General features: G+C 36.8%; 1 protein-coding gene across 6 annotated transcripts in view; it reads left to right on the top strand.

Annotated features, from left to right (window-relative positions):
• Positions 1-21,368, top strand: part of mei-P26 (E3 ubiquitin-protein ligase meiotic P26) — a 38,947-nt gene that overhangs the window by 5,510 nt on the left and 12,069 nt on the right. For all 6 annotated transcript variants that reach the window (XR_016381349.1, XR_016381350.1, XR_016381351.1 and 3 more), the window contains exons 2-12: positions 1,723-2,209; positions 3,718-3,927; positions 4,037-4,163; positions 4,302-4,555; positions 7,743-7,952; positions 8,043-8,251; positions 9,248-9,729; positions 17,019-17,279; positions 18,254-18,344; positions 19,189-19,384; positions 20,547-20,852. Coding sequence is in view for 2 of the 6 variants with exons in the window: in XM_089864698.1 (XP_089720824.1) it covers positions 1,874-2,209; positions 3,718-3,927; positions 4,037-4,163; positions 4,302-4,555; positions 7,743-7,952; positions 8,043-8,251; positions 9,248-9,729; positions 17,019-17,279; positions 18,254-18,344; positions 19,189-19,384; positions 20,547-20,852 (2,682 nt within the window). In the remaining 4 variants the exon portion in view is untranslated. The remainder of the gene's footprint in view (positions 1-1,722; positions 2,210-3,717; positions 3,928-4,036; positions 4,164-4,301; positions 4,556-7,742; positions 7,953-8,042; positions 8,252-9,247; positions 9,730-17,018; positions 17,280-18,253; positions 18,345-19,188; positions 19,385-20,546; positions 20,853-21,368) is intronic.

A 21,368-nucleotide genomic window follows, 5' to 3' on the forward strand; every position in this document is an offset into this window, starting at 1 on the left:
AAAAGGTCGGGGAAAATCTCGGAAAAAGGTCGGGGAAAATCTCGGAAAAAGGTCGGGGAAAATCTCAGAAAAAGGTCGGGGGAAAATCTCAGAAAAAGGTCGGGGGAAAATCTCGGAAAAAGGTCGGGGAAAATCTCGGAAAAAGGTCGGGGAAAATCTCGGAAAAAGGTCGGGGGAAAATCTCGGAAAAAGGTCGGGGAAAATCTCGGAAAAAGGTCGGGGGAAAATCTCAGAAAAAGGTCGGGGAAAATCTCGGAAAAAGGTCGGGGAAAATCTCGGAAAAAGGTCGGGGAAAATCTCGGAAAAAGGTCGGGGAAAATCTCGGAAAAAGGTGGGGGAAAATCTCAGAAAAAGGTCGGGGAAAATCTCGGAAAAAGGTCGGGGAAAATCTCGGAAAAAGGTCGGGGAAAATCTCGGAAAAAGGTCGGGGAAAATCTCGGAAAAAGGTGGGGGAAAATCTCGGAAAAAGGTGGGGGAAAATCTCAGAAAAAGGTCGGGGAAAATCTCAGAAAAAGGTCGGGGAAAATCTCAGAAAAGGGTCGGGGAAAATCTCGGAAAAGGGTCGGGGAAAATCTCGGAAAAGGGTCGGGGAAAATCTCGGAAAAGGGTAGGGGAAAATCTCGGAAAAAGGTCGGGGAAAATCTCGGAAAAAGGTCGGGGAAAATCTCGGAAAAAGGTCGGGGAAAATCTCGGAAAAAGGTCGGGGAAAATCTCGGAAAAAGGTCGGGGAAAATCTCGGAAAAAGGTCGGGGAAAATCTCGGAAAAAGGTCGGGGAAAATCTCGGAAAAAGGTCGGGGAAAATCTCGGAAAAAGGTCGGGGAAAAGGTCGGGGAAAATCTCGGAAAAAGGTCGGGGAAAATCTCGGAAAAGGGTCGGGGAAAATCTCGGAAAAGGGTCGGGGAAAATCTCGGAAAAGGGTCGGGGAAAATCTCGGAAAAGGGTCGGGGAAAATCTTGGAAAAGGGTCGGGGAAAATCTTGGAAAAGGGTCGGGGAAAATCTTGGAAAAAGGTCGGGGAAAATCTCGGAAAAAGGTCGGGGAAAATCTCAGAAAAAGGTCGGGGAAAATCTCAGAAAAAGGTCGGGGAAAATCTCAGAAAAAGGTCGGGGAAAATCTCAGAAAAAGGTCGGGGAAAATCTCAGAAAAAGGTCGGGGAAAATCTCTGAAAAAGGTCGGGGAAAATCTCTGAAAAAGGTCGGGGAAAATCTCTGAAAAAGGTCGGGGAAAATCTCTGAAAAAGGTCGGGGAAAATCTCTGAAAAAGGTCGGGGAAAATCTCTGAAAAAGGTCGGGGAAAATCTCTGAAAAAGGTCGGGGAAAATCTCTGAAAAAGGTCGGGGAAAATCTCTGAAAAAGGTCGGGGAAAATCTCTGAAAAAGGTCGGGGAAAATCTCTGAAAAAGGTCGGGGAAAATCTCTGAAAAAGGTCGGGGAAAATCTCTGAAAAAGGTCGGGGAAAATCTCAGAAAAAGGTCGGGGAAAATCTCAGAAAAAGGTCGGGGAAAATCTCAGAAAAAGGTCGGGGAAAATCTCAGAAAAAGGTCAGGGAATTTGGTTCTGAAAATTCCGTGTCAACCCTGATATGATACTTCTATTATATGTTCAACTTTTTGACTGAGTATTCGTTAATAAACTTATGATTTAGGCCCATAAAGTGGGCCCCTACTTCAAAAAACAGAAAACTCTGATTAAAAAAAGCCCCTCTCTTTTTTTTCTCATTGCAGGTTTTTCCATAATATACAATTTTATTATTTTTATTAAAATATATAAATATATATATATAAATATATCAAAGCCCAAAAGTGAAAAAGAATCGACAATAGTGGATTTTTACACGCAATTTAACGCTATTTGTTGTTGTCGAGCGAGTTCACGATGATGGATTCGGAAGATACTCTGACTCTGTCTTCGACATCTCCTTTGGCAAATTCCCCCGTTCATCAAGAGGAGGAGGAAAACGAAGAGGTTGATGGGACCTTGGAGGAATTAGCGGCCGAAAGTGGTGGCGAAGATTACAAGAGCGAAACGTTAACGAGCGAAAACCAGTGTAACCTTTGCCAGAGAACGTATGACCAGCCCCGAGTACTTTCTTGTTTACATTTTTTCTGCGAATCTTGCTTGGAAAAGCTTCTAAATGAGAGTAGCGGGGAAAGCCACGCTTCTCCTAAACCAAGTAGCGTGCTGTGTCCAGATTGCGGACAGGAAACAAAGGTGAGATTGTAGTAGAGCATACTTTACTATTGCTAGATCTATCCCAGTAGTAGGAAAAATTGTTTGGCCACTGGTAGCTTTAATTCATTAAAGCTTTCCGCCATTTTGAGAGAAAAGAATGGATCAGTTCTTAGACTCCCCCCAATTAGCCTTATTCCTAATCAGCGCCACCTACCCATAGCGGCGACTTTGAGAACTACTGTAATCGGCAAGCCAATCAGATGTCGCTAAAATCTGGTGACGTCACTGACGGGCACTCTCGGGGTCTTACCAAAAATGACGTTGCCAGATTTTAGCGACATCTGATTGGCTTGCCGATTACAGTAGTTCTCAAAGTCACCGCTATGGGTAGTTGGCGCTGATCAGGAATAAGGCTAATTCGTATCTCAGTTTAAACGCAGAGTTCTTACAAACCTGGAATACTTAAAAATGTCAGGGGAAATACGTTTTTGAATAAAAATTCAGGGAAAACTAAGGGAAATTTATGGTCTTGTTAGGCTTAATTGAGTTTGCTCTGAAGGGGTAGCTACAACTAAAAAACCACTCCTGCAGTTATTAGGTGGAATTTTACCTGGAAATTTCTGGGAAGTATACGGGGTAAACTGTGGAAATTTCGGGGACGGTGTTCGGGGGAAAACCTGGAAATTTCGGGGACAATGTGTGGGGGAAAACCCTGGAAATTTCGGGGGCAATGTGTGGGGGAAAACCTGGAAATTTCGGGGACGGTGTGCGGGGGAAAACCTGGAAAATTCGGGGACAATGTGTGGGGGAAAACCTGGAAATTTCGGGGGCAATGTGTGGGGGAAAACCTGGAAATTTCGGGGGCAATGTGTGGGGGAAAACCTGGAAAATTCGGGGACGGTGTGCGGGGGAAAACCTGGAAAATTCGGGGACAATGTGTGGGGGAAAACCTGGAAATTTCGGGGGCAATGTGTGGGGGAAACCTGGAAATTTCGGCGCAAATGTGTGGGGGAAAACCTGGAAATTTCGGGGGCAATGTGTGGGGGAAAACCTGGAAATTTCGGGGGCAATGTGTGGGGGAAAACCTGGAAATTTCGGGGGCAATGTGTGGGGGAAAACCTGGAAATTTCGGGGACAATGTGTGGGGGAAAAACCCTGGAAATTTCGGGGACAATGTGTGGGGAAAAACCTGGAAAATTCGGGGACAATGTGTGGGGGAAAACCCTGGAAATTTCGGGGAAAATGTGTGGGGAAAAACCTGGAAAATTCGGGGACAATGTGTGGGGGAAAAACCCTGGAAATTTCGGGGACAATGTGTGGGGGAAAACCCTGGAATATATGTGGGAAATTGGTTTTCCTAAAGCTATAACAAGACTGTAAATGAGTATGAAATATGAATCGGCCATAATTGGGGCTATCATCTCAAGAATAGCTAATCAATCCATTTTCATCTTTAACCCGGCTATTCCGCGTCTCTGGATCACTCTCAAGATGGCGCTGCTTCTCGTTACAATGCTTGCAATTTTTTTTTGTTTGTTTAATTTCAGATTAGTAACGCGAAAGGTGTACAGGGTTTACCGTTGGACTATGTGCTGTGCAACCAGTTGGAGATGTCGGCCATTGAAAGCATGTTGATCGTGTGCACGAGTTGCAAGGCTAAAGAGAAAGCAGTTGCCAGATGCAGTGATTGTGCCAATTTTTTGTGCCCCAACTGTGTTACAGCCCATCAGTTTATGAGGTGTTTCGAAAATCACAAAGTAAGAATCATTACTACGCTTATTATAACTTTTGTTAGATAATTCAGGGAGGTTAGGTATTGCTTTATCACGCTTGCGCCTTGAGTACTTAAGTAGGGCTTTGTTGCAGGTGGTCACTTTTGAGGAGATGAAGCTTAGCAAGAAGAATGCTGAAGCGGCGGGAGATGGTGGCGATAGCAATAACGACAACAAAATAGTTGCCATCCATAAACCTATCACTTGCAGCACACATCCTGGTCAGTATTTTTTCTTAACAAACCAATACCGAATCCTTTAATTCCAATGTTAAACTAAAGCGCGCCATCTCTGAAGCATATTTTTGCATCGTTGTTAACAGCTTTTGCTTTCAGTGCAAACTTGTCTTTTGATTGTAGGTGAACCCATGAAGTATTTTTGCTTCACTTGCCAAATTCCCGTGTGCAACGAGTGCTTGGTAACCGAGCACACGCAACCCGAACATAGATACGAAAGGGCGGCCGATGCCGAACCCAAGCAACGAGAAGAGCTTGAAAACTTAATGGCTGAGAGCAGGGGGAAAGTTGATTTCTGCGAAGAAGCCACTAGTATGCTGCAAACCTCATTGTCGGACCTAGAACAGCAGCGAGATGATGCCAGGAGTCTCATTAAGGTATGTTGACCATTGAATGTGTTTCGGTAATTGTTTGGGTCTCTGGTTATTGACGTTTGTGCGCCGACATTTGTGCAGAGAAGTTAAGTTTAGCAAACATTTCCTTCTATAGAAGGAAATTTTTTTGTGAAAGTTTAGTTAACAAAATTTTAATTCTTCTTACCAAAATTTGTACAAAGAATTGTAGTTCTGCAAACATTCCCTTCTTCTTACCGAAATTTGTACAAAGAATTGTAGTTCTGCAAACATTCCCTTCTTCTTACCGAAATTTGTACAAAGAATTGTAGTTCTGCAAACATTCCCTTCTTCTTGCCGAAATTTGTACAAAGAATTGTAGTTCTGGAAACATTCCCTTCTTCTTGCCGAAATTTGTACAAAGAATTGTAGTTCTGCAAACATTCCCTTCTTCTTGCCGAAATTTGTACAAAGAATTGTAGTTCTGCAAACATTCCCTTCTTCTTACCGAAATTTGTACAAAGAATTGTAGTTCTGCAAACATTCCCTTCTTCTTGCCGAAATTTGTACAAAGAATTGTAGTTCTGCAAACATTCCCTTCTTCTTACCGAAATTTGTACAAAGAATTGTAGTTCTGCAAACATTCCCTTCTTCTTACCGAAATTTGTACAAAGAATTGTAGTTCTGCAAACATTCCCTTCTTCTTACCGAAATTTGTACAAAGTATTGTAGTTCTGCAAACATTTCCTTCTGCTTACCGATATTTGTACAAAGAAGTTGAGTTTTGCAGACATTCAGTTCTACTTACTGACGTTTGTTTCGATTTGCAAACATTCCCTTTGGTACCGAAATTTTTGCGAAGACATTTAGATTTGCTAATATTCCCTTCTGTTTACCAACATTTGAACAAAAATTTTGTTTTTAGTTTTGCAGACGTTGAATTCTACTTAAGTTGTACGAAAAAGTTTAGTTTAGCAAACATTTCATTCTTCTTACTGAAATTTTTACAAAGAAGTGTTGTAGTTCTGCAAACATTTAATTTGACTTACCGACGTTTGTACAGAGAAGTTTAGTTTAGCAAACATTGCCTTCTACTTATCGACGAACATTACTTTCTATTGACCGAAATTTGTGCGAAAGAGTTGAGTTTAGCAAAAATTCAATTCTTATTCCCGAAATTAGTACAGAGAAGTGCAGTTCTGCAAACATTCAGTTCGACTAACCGGCGTTTGTACAAAGAAGTGTAATTCTGCAAACGTTCAATTCAACTTACCGACGTTTGTGCATAGAAGTGTAATTGTTCAAACGTTCAACTTACCGACGTTTGTATGTTAAAGTTTAGTTCAGCACACATTCACTGCACTTCTCGATGTTTGGTTTGAAGGAATCATGTTTAGAAAACATTGCAACTGTGCGAAAGAATTGAGTTTGGTATACATTCAGTTCTTATTACCGAAATTTGTGCAAAGTGTAGTTCTGCAAACATTCAGTTCGACTAACCGACGTTTGTGCATAGAAGTGTAATTCTGCAAACGTTCAATTCAACTTACCGACGTTTGTATGTTAAAGTTTAGCTCAGCACACATTCACTGCACTTGTCGATGTTCGTTTGAAGAAATCATGTTTAGAAAACATTGCAATTGTACGAGAGTTTAGTTTAGCAAACATTCAATTCAACTTACTGATGTTTGTATGTAGAAGTTTAGTTTAGCATTCCCTTCTACTTGTCGATGTTTGATCGAAGAAATCATGTTTAGAAAACATTGCGATTGTGCGAAAGAGTTTATAGTTTAGCAAACATTCAAATCTTCTTAGCGAAATTTGTACTTACAAGTGTAGTTCTGCAAGCATTCCCTTCTACTTAACGAAGTTTTTTCGGAGAAATCATGTTTAGCAAACATTCATTTCTGTTGTGCAAAATTGTGCGAAAGAATTCAGATTAGCAAACACTCAATTCGACTTACCGAAATTAGTACAAAGCAGTGTTGTTCTGCAAACATGCCCTTCTCAGGCCTGATACTGAGTCACTTTTGTCACTAAAAGTCACTTTTTTTAAATTCAGTCACTAAAAGTCACTTTTTCTGAAATTAGTCACTAAAGTCACTTTTTTTCTGAAATTAGTCACTATTTGTCACTTTTTTTTGAAATTTTCAGTATTTTGATATTTGAATTCTAAATCTTTGCTAACAACTTAGTATATTTCAATCGTCTAAAGTTCTAAACACAAAAAGGCACAGTTCCTTTCCTTAGACTTAAGTTTTTGTTTAGTTGGAAGTGTACTTAACTAAACCAAATTGTTTTCTGGGAGCCGTAGAGATCTCGCTCCTGTCCCAATTTTATTTGTCTCCCATCAAAAACTAGCAGCAAGTGCCTAGGAAATTTTCAGATATACTTGGCCACCAATTAGGATAGGTACTTTGAAATTTAGGAGCTTCAAAATATTTTTCTCCTTGCGAATATTAGGGTTACTAACCGATTAATTGCAAATAGTCAAGCCTAATATTCACGAGTATTAGGGTTAACTATTCGCGAATACTAGACTTAACTAGTCGCGATTAATCTTATAGGCCTAACTATTCGGTATTTGATTTGGAATAAACTATTCGATTCGGTATTTGATAAGGAAACGTTTTTGGTATTCGGTAACCGGTTTGATACCCAAAATGTGCTATTCGCACACCCCTAGTATAAATACAAAGTGAATCAGATCAAGTGTTACGTTCTACATATGTTAGGACCCCAGTAGGGCAGTTTTTCAACCTTAAAATGTTTTTATTTAAGTCACTTTTTAGTCACTTTTTTTAAAATTTTTAGTCACTTCCGTCACTTATTTTTTGGGTGCAGGAGAGTATCAGGCCTGCCTTCTATTTATCGACTGTTTTTCGGAGAAATCATGTTTAGCAAACATTCCTTTCTGTTGTACAAAATTGTGCGAAAGAGTTCAGATTAGCAAACATTCAGTTCGACTTATATCGAAATTTGTACAAAGTGTTGTTCTGCAAACATTCCCTTCTACTTATCGATGTTTTTTCGGATAAATCATGTTTAACAAACATTCCTTGCTATTGTCCAAAATTGTGCGAAAGAGTTTAGTTTAGCAAACATTCAATTCGACTTACCAAAACTAGTACAAAGCAGTGTAGTTCCGGAAACATTCCCTTCTACTTAGCGACGTTTGTTCGAAGAAATTATGTGTTAGAAAGGCTGCAAATATCGCGTTCTACTTTTGCAGGAAACGTTTCAAAGCTACAAAGCCGTTTTGGAACACCGTTTGGAAAAATTGTTGGAGGAACTAGAAGAGATTCATTCTCGTCAAGAGCTTCGCATTATGGATACGTTCCAGTCGGTAGAAAAAACGATAGAGAAGATTGACGACGCTTGCAAGTTCTCCGAAAGACTGCTCAAGCACGGCAACACCATTGAAGTACTTTCGCTCAAAAATGTCAGTATTGAACTGAACCGAAACTGATTAAATGGGTTGGGTTTGATAGTTACTAAATATGGGGAATATTCTTTTTCGTTGTTATTGTAGCTGGTTGGATCTCAGCTTCTTTATCTCATTAACAACACGCCGAAACCGGATTTGAACGTTGAAATTCGATTTGAAAGTGACGCCGTCAGGTTTGAAGAAGCTGTCTCCAAGTATTTTGGCGCACTCAAGCAAAAGTCGCACAACCAGCAACCCCCTTCCACTCTCTCACCAACTGAATCCAACGAATCAACCTCCGTTTCCATGTTTGGGTAATGTACCACTTTACCTCAATCTAGCACGTTTACGTAACTTTGATTGTAGATAAGGAAGTTAAAACCGTTTTTGGGGATAGAAGGGGCGTGTTTAACTTGTGTTTTTAGCTTAACCCTCGATATTTGGATGCTGTTTTAAAGCCTAATAGATTTTCAATTGTTAACTGTAGTTTTATAGTACTTCAATTAATTAGCCAAGGCCTAAATTAAACTTAGAGCATTAATTAAATTGGAAATTTTTAACATAACTGAGTTTAAACTTTCGGTAAAAAAACGGGGCGTGTTTTCAAGTTGTGTTAACTAACAACGTGTTGGAGGTAAGGGGATTTGATATGGCTCTCCTAAGCCTTGGCGGTGATATCGCGAATAAGATGCATTGAAATTAAACCGTGGCGAATTGAGTCTAATAATAGTGCAATTTTTAGACCAAATTACTATGAAAATGGTTGTAAGGTGTAAGAACTTTTTTCTAAGCCTTGGCAGTGATATCGCGAATAAGATGCATTGAAATAAAACCGGGGTGAATTAAATCTAATAATAGTGCACCAAATTGCACCTCACTAGTTTGGCTTAGATGCCATGTTGTATCGAGTTAGGGTTAACTAATGTGTTAGAGATAAGGGGATTAGATAAGGCTTTTCTAAGCCTTGGCAGTTGTATCGCGAATAAGATGCGTTGAAATTAAACCGTGGCGAATTAAATCTAATAATAGTGCAAACAATTTTTATACCAAATTGCACCTCGCTAGTTTGTCTTAGATGCCATGTTGCATCGAGTTAGGGTTTACTAACGTGTTAGAGATAAGGGGATTAGATAAGGCTTTCCTAAGCCTTGGCAGTTGTATCGCGAATAAGATGCGTTGAAATTAAACCGAGGCTAATTTAATCTAATAATAGTGCAATTTTTTGACCAAATTACTATGAAAATGGTTGTAAGTTGTAAGACCTTCAAATAACGCCAATGTTTTTGGTGTTGTTATTATTATCATTTCAGAATGCTTAACAACACAAATTCTAGCAGCGGCCATCACATAAACGGGAACCACAGCAACAATGGTCATCACAACTACAATCACCACCAGGGGGCGGCCTCTCCTTTACACTCCACCTCTTCCTTTGACAGCGATCACTTTGCTTTACCCGTTGGCGTCCTAAGTCCCGATTCGGGCTCCGTTCCTTCCCTCGATATGGATTTGACCAACAACGTCGTGGCTCAGTACAATCTTACTCAGTTAGCCAATATGGCGGCCGAAAGCGGAAATGGCTCTCACGACGTTAATGACGCCGCTAACTCGATTGTGGGAGGACGAGCCACGCCAGGAAGTCCTCAAATGCACGCCGGATCAACGGCCACTAACCTAAGTCACCCTCTCATCTTATCGGACCTTCTTACTTGCACCGATGACATGACAGCGCAGATTAACGCCTTCAACAATCTTTCTGTTCTCGCCAACATGGGCTCTGTTTCGCTAAGTGGTGGGAAATTTTTTGATTCTTTCTTTTATTAGTTTAGCTTTTTCGTATCGTAGTTTTACCGAAGTAACTTACGGTTCTGCGTAGTTTTTTTTTTTCTTTCAAATTTTTTTTTTCAAATTTTTTTGGATTTAATTCGATTCTTAAGTGGCGCCATCTGTCGTTTTAATTTGAAATAATTTACGGATTTTCCTTCCCGTGTTTAGCAGTGGTTTTCTTTTTACTTATTTTTCTTAAAAACCAATTTCTGATCTATTTTTTTTTTTCCGAGTTAAATTACAATTCGAGCAAAGTGGCGCCATCTGACGTTAAAATTTGAAATTATTACGGGTTCTCTGGTTTCATTGAACTTTAGTAGATGGCGCGCGCGCTGTATCAAATAAGTTTCTCTCTTTAATTTTTTTTGAGCTGGTGTGGAATTTTCTGGAACTTGAACCTTAACCTTTTTTTTTTTTTTTTTTACAATTAATTTTTTGTGTTAATGAATTTTTTTTTTTTTTTTTGACATCTCGGGGGTAACACAAGTAGTTGCAGATGCGCTAACTATTTTAAAATCATTGAATGCTAGTGAAAAATGGTTAGGAATACAGTAATTGCTGTGTTATGAAGGCATACTTTAAATTTAAAGCATTAACACGTGGTGCTTCCGTCGTCTGCTTAAGCTGGATCGTTTGTTAGAAATACTGGCTTACATAAATGTTACCGGTTATATTTGAAGGTTAGATTGGTGAGAAATTAACCAACGTCTCTAAAAATTTGATCACGAGTTTGCTAGGGTAAACCAATAGCGCGTGGTGCTTCCGTCGTCTGCTTAAGTTCGAAATACTTGCTTATGTAGATGTTAAAAGCTTATTTTTGTCAAAACTTGGGTCTCTAAGCCTTGGGTTACGTCCTTGCTACGTTACAAGACATTTCTCCGAGTAGGTGAATGTGTAGCTTAGCAGACGACACCATACCGTGGCGCTCTCTGTCCACTGTAATTTGTAAGCTTCGTTTCTGACATACTTCACTGTCAACGGAGAATATTGTAGATAAATGATTTTATGACGTCACTGAGTAGGTGAACGTGTAGCTAGCATTCGACGCCCAAATGTGGCGCCATCTGTTATTAATCATTTAACAAACTGAGCCTTTACTTCATGATAACACTGCCATGATTGGTACTCCATGATTTTAAAATTTTAAACGAATAATGTAGCCCTGCATTTACGGTGTTTATACCCCGACAGTGTGAGAAAATGGTGCTTAACCATCCCTATTTGAGGTTGTGGTGGTTAATATCTTAGAGCAACGTAAAGAAAAAAAAACATGTTTTGAAAATAAAAAAACATGTTTTGAAAATAAAAAAACATGTTTTGAAAATAAAAAAACATGTTTCGAAAATAAAAAAAAAACATGTTTTGAAAATAAAAAAACATGTTTTGAAAATAAAAAAACATGTTTTGAAAATAAAAAAAAACATGTTTCGAAAATTAAAAACATGTTTTGAAAATTAAAAACATGTTTTGAAAATTAAAAACATGTTTTGAAAATTAAAAACATGTTTTGAAAATTAAAAACATGTTTTGAAAATTAAAAACATGTTTTGAAGATTAAAAACATGTTTTGAAAATTAAGAACATGTTTTGAAACTTAAAAACGAAAAAAAATAAGGCAGGCGTTTTAGGGTGGACACGCCAATGTTAGACCAAATAGCCAAAACTTTTAACGGGTCGCTCGTAATATGATAGAAATAAAATTTTTGCGACAAACTCAAAAATAAAAAACAAATGCCTATATCTAAACAAACAAACAAATAAATAAACAATTAAATCTTTCACCTCCAAAAATTTAAACAAACAATGAAGCTCAGTTCCAGGGCCATTTACACCCAAATCGTGTTTACATTTTTTCCTTTTTTTTTTTAGTTCATTTTAATTTCAATTTTTTTTTTTATTTTGAGTTCGTACGAATTAAAGTACGTAGAGACGAAGCTGTTTACCTAAGGGGGGATGAAATTATGCCCCAACCAATTGTTTTTGAAGTGCAAGTTTTTAGGTGGACAAAAATTTGGGGTTCGGTGGAAATGGGGCTTGTCGAAGGTTGATTAACGAATTGGCAAGTTTTGTGAGTTTTGAAGGCGAAAGGGCTGAATCAGGGTCAGTTAATAAGGGTCAAGGGTTGCTTTAGTGTTTTGGGGGAAAATTTGACCGGTGCGAGGTCAATTTTGACATCATTTGTCGGAATCTGTAACCAGTCAGTTCAAAATTTAACGTAGTCGTTAAGTGAAAACTCGGATTAAAATTAGGTAATAATTTGTAACAGCAAATTGTAATTGGGAAATGGCACACAACTTTAATCAGAAGTTGATTAGAATGTTGTCAAAATTTATTGAACAACTTAACGTAACATAACAAAATGTTACGATAAATTATTTAGGGAAAATGCCATTTTACCCAATAATAATACAGCCTATGGTCGAAATATGACAATATTAGACTTTCATGACAAAGAGGGTCAAAATGTGACCTTTAGACAAAAATGGCATTCCAAAATGTAAGCCAAGCCAAAATATTGAGCTGCACTTCATGAATTTCCAAAACTCCTAAAAAACAAGCAGTCCACCACCAAAACTTGCGCTTTACGTTAACGAGACTCCATATTGATGATAATGATAATAATACAATTACATGAAAATTGCCTTATAACTAACTAACCAACCAACCGTATATACAATTAGTAACGGAGTTTAACCAATTTCTTCTGTTAATTCGATTAGCAACAATTAATGTGTTGCCGATAAATTTTTTTTTTGCATTTTACACAAATATTTTCTAGTCTGTTTCAGTATTTTTTTTTTTTTTTTTAATTTGATGCACATTAAGTGAGGATATTTTTTTTGTTAATTTTGATTTGCACACTAAAAGTACAGCTGTCTTTAGTTAATTATTATTTAAATTTGGTCTTAATTAATACACAAAAACGCAAAATTGAACAAATTTCCTTAAGATCAGCGTTAATTTCACAATTTTTTGTTAAAATCTTTTAAACCAACGTGTCATGACTCATGCGCGTCGCCATCTTTAGGGCGTGGTTTAAATGGGTTGGAACTTAAGAACGTACAGCAGTGATTTGATTGGCTGGGGCGATAATTTCGTTTCATTTGCAAATTATTGAAAAAAATTACAGATTAGTCTTCATTATCACGCAATTTTTGTATTTTGCACGCTTAAAAATGCTCAATTTTGATTCGTGCAAAATGTACATTGTTTTCTTAAGGTGCAAGTTGCGCTGGTTTTTGCAAATTAATTTGGGAAATTTTTGTCCAATTTTGTTGTTTTTTGAGCAAAATTAAAATTAAGAAAAATTGCAATTTAAATCATTTAACGATCAAGGCAATTAATTCATAATCTAGCGGTTAATTATCCCTTTATTTTCTTCTATTATATATGATATTCATTAATTAGTATATAGTTATTCTATTCACCTTTATTAAATTTATAAAACTAATCAGTACGTTTAATTTTAATTAGTACAAAACTTCATTAAGAAAATATTACCATGTGCATTTGCGAATTAACATCTCAGTGTAATGATGAATGCGTTTTTGGGAGGTGCCAACTTTATCGACAATTATGATTGGACAGGGGTTGTAGGAGACTAAAAGGCCAGCCTTCTGATTGGACGCGGGTTTTAGGAGACCTTAAGGCTAGCCTTCTGATTGGACGTGGGTTTTAGGAGACCTTAAGGCTAGCCTTCTGATTGGACGCGGGTTTTAGGAGACCTTAAGGCTAGCCTTCTGATTGGACGAGGGTTTTAGGAGATTGAAATGGCCACCCTTCTGATTGGCCGAAGGCTTTAGGAGATTGAAAGGCCACCCTTCTGATTGGCCGAAGGCTTTAGGAGATTGAAAGGCCACCCTTCTGATTGGCCGAAGGTTTTAGGAGATTTGAAAGGCCAGCCTTCTGATTGGACGCGAGTTTTAAGAGACTTAAAAGGCCAGCTTTCTGATTGGCTAAGAACCAACCAGGCGTTTGTAGCCTTAAGTCTCCTACCAATATTCAGTCTAAATGCAGATAGATGCGAACTTTTAACAACAGTTTTGATTGGACACATTTAGGACATAATTATGATTGGCTGAGCCAAATCTCCTCCCATAATTCACTGAAAATGCAATGCACATGGTTTTATTTTACTTTTCCAATTGAAGCAATCCTTAAATACTAACATAGAAAAACTAACCGAGTTAGCTAAATAATTAATAATAACGTTAATTTTACTTAAATTCATATTTTTTTTGCAATCGTAACCCTTTCTTTGATTCTTTAAAAAATATTTCTTTTTGTTATTTCTGAATTTACTCTTGTTTACGAAAAATATTTCATATTTTGCATATTAACGTACCTTACAGGCTACTAGATCTAATTAACTAATTAATTCATTCATTAATACTTAGATTTAATTATTTTTTTTTAATTACGTACTCGGACTTTGAAACATTATAATTTCAATTAATGTTTAACGAGATGAGATTGGGAAGTATATAGTCGATTCTTATGTTAGCGATACATAAAAAAATGCAATATTGATAAGCGGTTGTACCAGTTTTCTTGCGATATCGGTCAATTTAATTACGGTTGACCTAACAGTCATAGATTTTTCGTTCAAGGCGCCATCTATGAGGCGTTTATCAAGAAACAATTATGTTAATTTAAATTAACATTTTTCCGTCAAATTGTCGTTAAAGACATTAATATGCATAATTTGAATTGCATATTATAAACACAACATATAATTTTACGGAGAATTTTGAAATTTTTTGAGAAAAATTCGTTCACACGTACGTTCTGTGTTAAAGGGAGGGTGAAACGGAAATAAGCGGTATTTTTTTTAATCGATTCTTCTACTAATTATAAGACCAATCTGCATATAGAGAAACATTATTTTAAAATTCAAATTAGTTAAATTTGTGATTTAATGGGTAATTTTAAATTTGCACCTTCAGCCAATCGCGTAACGCCCTGCCTTCTTAACAAAATTCCACCCGTGACACGCCCTATATCTCACGCCAATATTGACGTCAGAACTCAGGCAATTTATACTAAATCTCGCTCTAAATTTCTTTCATTGGACGAGAATTTTGTTAGCAAGAAGGCGGGGCGTTACGTGATTGGTCGGAGGTGCAAGTTTAAAATTATCCATGAAATCTAATTTAACTAATTTGAATTTTAAAATAATTCGAGACTGTATTTCCTCTTATGTTTCACACTATGCAGATTGGTCTTATAATTAGTAGAAGAATCAATTAAAAAAATCACTTAAAGTTAACGACAATTAGATGAAATTAAGTTTAAATTAAAACATTCGGTAGCTACACACGGACCAAACAAACGAGCAGCAAAACTGGCACAATCGCTTTAAATAAATTACTTCAATTCACTTACATGTCTAAAAGGAATTCACCATTTAATTTGTTCCACCGGTAATTTAATTAGTAACGAATTCGATTAATTGTTAATTAGCTAATTAACAAACATGGAATAATAATAATTCAAACCAATTTTAATCAACTGTAACCAATTTTTTTTTTTATTTCCGATTATATATAAACACACCCGTTTTTATTTTAAATTTTGTTACTAAATAATTAGTGCCAATGGAACGTGTTTAATTAATATAATTAGATTTAAATCCGCTAAATTCCCAAAATTAAAAAATATAAAAAAAATTAATTTATTTTAATGTTAAGAATTAATTAACTGAACTTAAATCCGTGGCACTTAAATTTAATTCAATTAAAGGGTGATTTCTTTTGACTGTAAAAAAATTAAAACATTTTAAACCAAATAAAGTGATTTGCAAAATTGAACCAAAATCAAATATTTTTAATTGCTTCTCAAACACTATTTTCTCAATCTCATCTTTTTCAATCGTTTTTAATTTTTTTTTTTAATATTAATTTTTGTGTCTCTGTATTTTTTCCTTTTGTGAATTTTTTGGCAAAAACCTGTTTTTATTTATTTATTTCTATCTTTGTGTAAAACGAGTGTTAATTTGTAAGAATTGCTACGTACCTTTCGCTTTTAACGTGTGTTTAATTAACTATCAGCACCATGCAAATTGCTATTGTTTGGTTAATTGCTTAAATCTGATTGCGTAGCTTAGTTTTCACTTAATTAATTTAGTTTCTATTTGGTAAGGCATCTTATGATTCATGTTAGGTCCGTTCCGTTTTTGGCAATGGTTAAGTAATGGTTAGGGTTTTATTTGCAGCAAAGTTTGAATTTAGTTTGAAATTGCTGTCGAGTTTTGAGAGTTCATGTTAGGTCCGTTTTTGGGAATGGTTAAAGCAAATGTCGGCTCTTGTGTTGCTACTAACATTCTTGCTAATCTTCTACACACAAATTTTACTGTTGCCAAAAATTGCAGGAGCCAATCAGAACTCGTTAAAGTCGAGGGCGGAGCTAAAACTAGACTATTTGCTAAGATTAGAGGGCCAGTTAACTCCACCCCTCTACTATGAGGGACATCTAGTGGTATTTGTTTAAACTAAACCACAGCCGAGGCTTAAGTTGTTTTAAGTATTGCTTAGGGTTTCATTTATAGCAAAGTTTGAATTTAGCTTGAAATTTCTTTGTTTTTTTAGAAACATTTTTGGTTCAAACTTTAAACTATCGAGTTTTGAGCTTAAAGTATTTATTTTAACATTGTTTCTACAGTTTAATTAAAGACACCCGTCTAATTGCTTCGTTTCTCGTGTTGTAAAATCGTTAAAATAGCTTTGGTGCTGATAGACTCGTTTAAACTTAATTTACGATAGATTATATTAGAAATTAAGTCAGTTAAATTAAGTAAAACCAGGGATAGATTTAATTTTAGAAGTAGGAATGGAGAACTGAGTAATTTTGGGCGCGCGTCAAAATCCCGGACGGACCCCCTTCCACGGAACGGGGGGGGGGTATGAAAGAAGAGGCGGCTGGTTATAGCGACAGAGGTAAAAAGGAATTACGTATTGTTCGCTGTCCCCGTCAGCAACGTCATCAAAACGTAGTTTAAGTGTTTCCGACAATAAGATAATTTAAACTTTTCGTTTTGCGTTGGAGGGAGGGGCTCTATACTGGGTGGTCTATGAGTCGGAATAACTGAAGTAAATACTAACCGTTGGACTCCATTCCTACTTCTAAACTTAAATCTATCCCTGGTAAAACTAACGTAATAGAGTCCAATCTTAGTAGCAAAATAACAGAACTTCTGCAGAAAGTTTTCCCAACCCCCCGTTCGTTATTAACGTAATGTATTTATTCTAAAAATAGGTTTGACTGGTTTGGACTCTGTCGTTGGTCAACAATCATCGCAGTCCAGGAATTCGACAGGTCAACCGATTGTTTCAACATTGAGGAGTATCCAACAATCTCCAACTGATAGTGCTCTGGGCGCTTTGCTTAATGGTGGTAACGGATCAAGGGGTGAAAATTCCTCAAGCGGTATGACATCAACGCCGCAGAGAATCTGTAGCCCTGGACTGGACTCGCCAATTTTGAACGGAGTTAATCTCAATTTGGGCATATCTAGAGGTCAGTCGGTTCAACCATAAGCAGATAATCTTCTTCTTTAAGGGTCCATCATTAGGTCTTTGGTGAAGGGTTCATACAAAGCTGGAAAACTCCAGAAATAAATAGTTGACAAAAACTCTGGGAAATTTGGAATTTTTAGTTTAAATTCAGGGAAATTTGTATTAAGTTTAGTTAAGTTTGTACGGCTGAGGAAGAACCACGGTTCGAAAGCTCCCGAAAATAATTTTTAATTTTTAGTTTTTAAATAAACTATTCTCCATGAAGTAGCAGCACTTATTTTAAAATCAATTCTTGTAATAAGTTTACAAACAGGGTCCGTGAAGTGAAATTAAGCAAAATGTTCTTTAACTTTGGAGGCTCATAACTCTGTTTCTATTAGAGGTACGGGGATGTCCTTCGAGTATGTTATAGTCCTATCTGTCCCCTTTACAACGATGTTAAGTACTTGGAGTTACAGTAAACAGAGGCCGAGTAATTGAGCGAAATGTTCTTTAACTTGGGAGGCTCATAACTCTGTTTCTATTAGAGGTACGGGGATGCCCTTTTAGTATGTTATAGTCCTATTTGTCCCCTTTCCAACGATAGTAAGTGCTTGCTCTTACAGCAAACAGGGGCCAAGTAATTAAGCAAAATGTTCGTAAACATTCCCTCCATAGTGTATCACTTATTGTTATTATGTTATTTATAGTAGTGTCTCACTTTAAGCTATGCAAACGGCGTATTTCGCAGTTCAGCGTGTTGTTTTATTACCTTTTCGTAGTGAAATACAATATAGACCAGCAACCTCAAATTCAATAACCCTTTAAACTAAAAAAATTACAAATATTAAAAACACTAATTCTCTGCGATTTGAATTTTTGAAATCGCTATAAGTTTTTCTTAAATATTTTTTGTACCTTCCTACTAAATTTTGCCCAAAGATAGATGAACGACATTTCAAAATAGTTTTTTTATTTTATTTTATTTCATTTTAGGTGTAACTCCAACGTCAGGCCAATCATCTTCCTGTAGTTACAATCCTCCACCAAGAAATGCTTCAAACAAACTGAACACCATGCAAATAAGGTAAGAATTAAATTTAGCTGCTTAAAGCATATGTTGGCTCCCGTGGCGTACTTAAAGGGTCTGTAAAGTAGGCATCGGCGCTTGGTAAAAAGCATTTGAAATACGTCATAGGCACCACGTGACGCCAAGATACAAAGTCTCCAAATGGACACCTAGTCCATGTTTTTCGCGAGATTGCAGTGCCAATTCCGCAAATTCCCTGTTTTTGAATTGAAACGAACTGGGTTTCTTCGAACCACGCCTCTCTTTCGTCACGTGGCTCTTACTTATTTCAAATAATTTTTACACATCCACCAATACCTTCTTTACAATCCTTTTAACATGCTGGTTATCTTCTCCACACCAATTTTACCCTTGCCATTTTGGTGTGGCAGGAACCAATCAGAACTTGTTCACGGGGCGGGGCTAAAACTTAGCGGGCCAGTTAGTTAACTCCACCCCTCGACTATGAGGGACATCTAGCGGCATTTAATTGAACTAAAACACAGCCAAGACTTACACCAATTTTACTCTTACCATTTTGGTGTGGCAGGAACCAATCAGAACTAGTTAATGAGGCGGGGCTAAAACTTCGCGGGCTAGTTAGTTAACTCCACCCCTCCGACTATGAGGTACATCTAGCGGCATTTAATGGAACTAAAACACAGCCGAGACTTACACTAATTTTACCCTTGCTATTTTGGTGTAGCAAGAACCAATCAGAACTAGTTAACGAGGCGGGACTAAAACTTAGTTAACTCCACCCCTCGACTATGAGGGACATCTAGCGTCATTTAATTGAATTAAAACACAGCCGAGACTTAATTGTTTTTAATCTTGAGTGTAGTTCTTTTATATCTTTCAGGTGTAAATTTGGACAGCTTGGACCAGGAAAGAGCCAGTTCAGTTCACCACATGGTTTTTGCCTCGGATTGGAAGAAGAAATTATCGTGGCTGATACTAATAATCATCGAATTCAAGTTTTTGATAAAGTTGGCGAGTTTAAACTACAGTTTGGTGTTCCTGGAAAGGAAGAAGGTCAACTATGGTACCCCAGAAAGGTCAGTTCATCTTTAAGTCATTTTTAACCGTGAAATGTTTTTCTGGCGCGTTTTGCAAATTGTGAATAGTTGGATTTAATGTTATAATTACCATAAAAATTGACTAATTGATTGAAAATGTGTAAAGTTGAGTAGTTGGTTCGTTTAATTATTTGGAAATTGAAAAGTGTTTCAAAAACGGGGAGAGGCAGCCTGCAGGCCGTTTGATTGCATGCTTACATCATAAAACAGAGCATATGCATTTATGAAAGGGTTTTTTATATTTCTCAAAGCATAACACGTGAATTGGAGTTCTTTATTTTTCTCAAAGCATAACACGTGAATTGGAGTTCTTTATTTTTCTCAAAACATAGCACATTTATTTATGAACGAGTTTTATATATTTCTCAAAACATAGCACGTGAATTGGAGTTCTTTATTTTTCTCAAAAGATAGCACGTGAATTTGAGTTTTTTATATTTCTCAAAACATAGCACGTGAATTGCAGTTCTTTATTTTTCTCAAAACATAGCACATGAATTTATGAAAGATTTTTTATATTTCTCAAAACAGTGCACATGAATTTATGAAAGGTTTATATGTTTTTCAAAACAGTACACATGAATTTTTGAAAGGTTTTTTATATTTCTCAAAACATAGCACGTACATTTATTTATGAACGAGTTTTTTATATTTCTCAAAACATAGCACGTACATTTATTTATGAACGAGTTTTTTAGATTTCTCAAAACATAGCACGTACATTTATTTATGAACGAGTTTTTTATATTTCTCGAAACATAGCACGTGAATTTGAGTTTTTTATATTTCTCAAAACATAGCACGTGAATTGGAGTTCTTTATTTTTCTCAAAACATAGCACATTTATTTATGAACGAGTTTTATATATTTCTCAAAACATAGCACGTGAATTGGAGTTTTTTATATTTCTCAAAACATAGCACGTGAATTGGAGTTTTTTATATTTCTCAAAACATAGCACGTGAATTGGAGTTCTTTATTTTTCTCAAAACATAGCACATGAATTTATGAAAGGGTTTTTTTATACATTATTTATAACCAAAATTTTCAATCTAATTTACACGCTGCTCTCCCTTTATTGGGCCCCAATTAACACATCAATTTACGCAACATGGTATTTTTTCTAAATTGAACTTGACAGGTGGCTGTCATTCGCAAAACTGGTAAATTTGTTATCTGCGATCGTGGTAATGAACGTTCGAGGATGCAAATCTTTACCAAAACTGGGCATTTTATCAAGAAGATAGCCATCCGTTATATCGATATAGTGGCTGGATTAGCCATTACTAACGACGGTCACATTGTAGCCGTGGATTCCGTGAGTCCAACGGTCTTTGTCATTGCCGAAACTGGAGATCTTTTACACTGGTTCGACTGCAGCGAATATATGAGAGAACCTTCCGATATCGCTATTAGTAACAAAGAGTATTACATTTGCGACTTCAAGGTAAGAGAACTTCCTTTTTTTTTAAATGTTCAGGGAAAAGTCCTGAATTTTCAAAATTGTCTTAGAAAAGTCGGGGAATTTCAAAATTGTCAGGGAAATGTCGGGGGTTTTCAAAATTGTCCGGGAAATGTCGGGGATTTTCGAAATTGTCAGGGAAATGTCAGGGATTTTTGAAATTGTCGGGAAAAAGTCGGGGGTTTTCAAAATTGTCCGGGAAATGTCGGGGATTTTCGAAATTGTCAGGGAAATGTCAGGGATTTTTGAAATTGTCAGGGAAAAGTCTGGGATTTTCGAAATTGTCAGGGAAAAGTCGGGGAATTTCGAAATGGTCAGGGAAGAGTCGGGGATTTTCGAAATGGTCAGGGAAAAGACGGGGGATTTCGAAATGGTCAGGGAGAAGTCGGGAAATTTCAAAATGGTCAAGGAAATGTCGGGAATTTCAAAATGGTCAAGGAAAAGACGGGGGATTTCGAAATGGTCAGGGAGAAGTCGGGGATTTTCGAAATGGTCAGGGAA

Source organism: Phalangium opilio, unplaced genomic scaffold (assembly GCF_054372755.1).
Source record: "Phalangium opilio isolate 3A_F unplaced genomic scaffold, DU_Popi_V2 ptg000013l_1, whole genome shotgun sequence".
Taxonomy (NCBI): Eukaryota; Metazoa; Arthropoda; class Arachnida; order Opiliones; family Phalangiidae; genus Phalangium; species Phalangium opilio.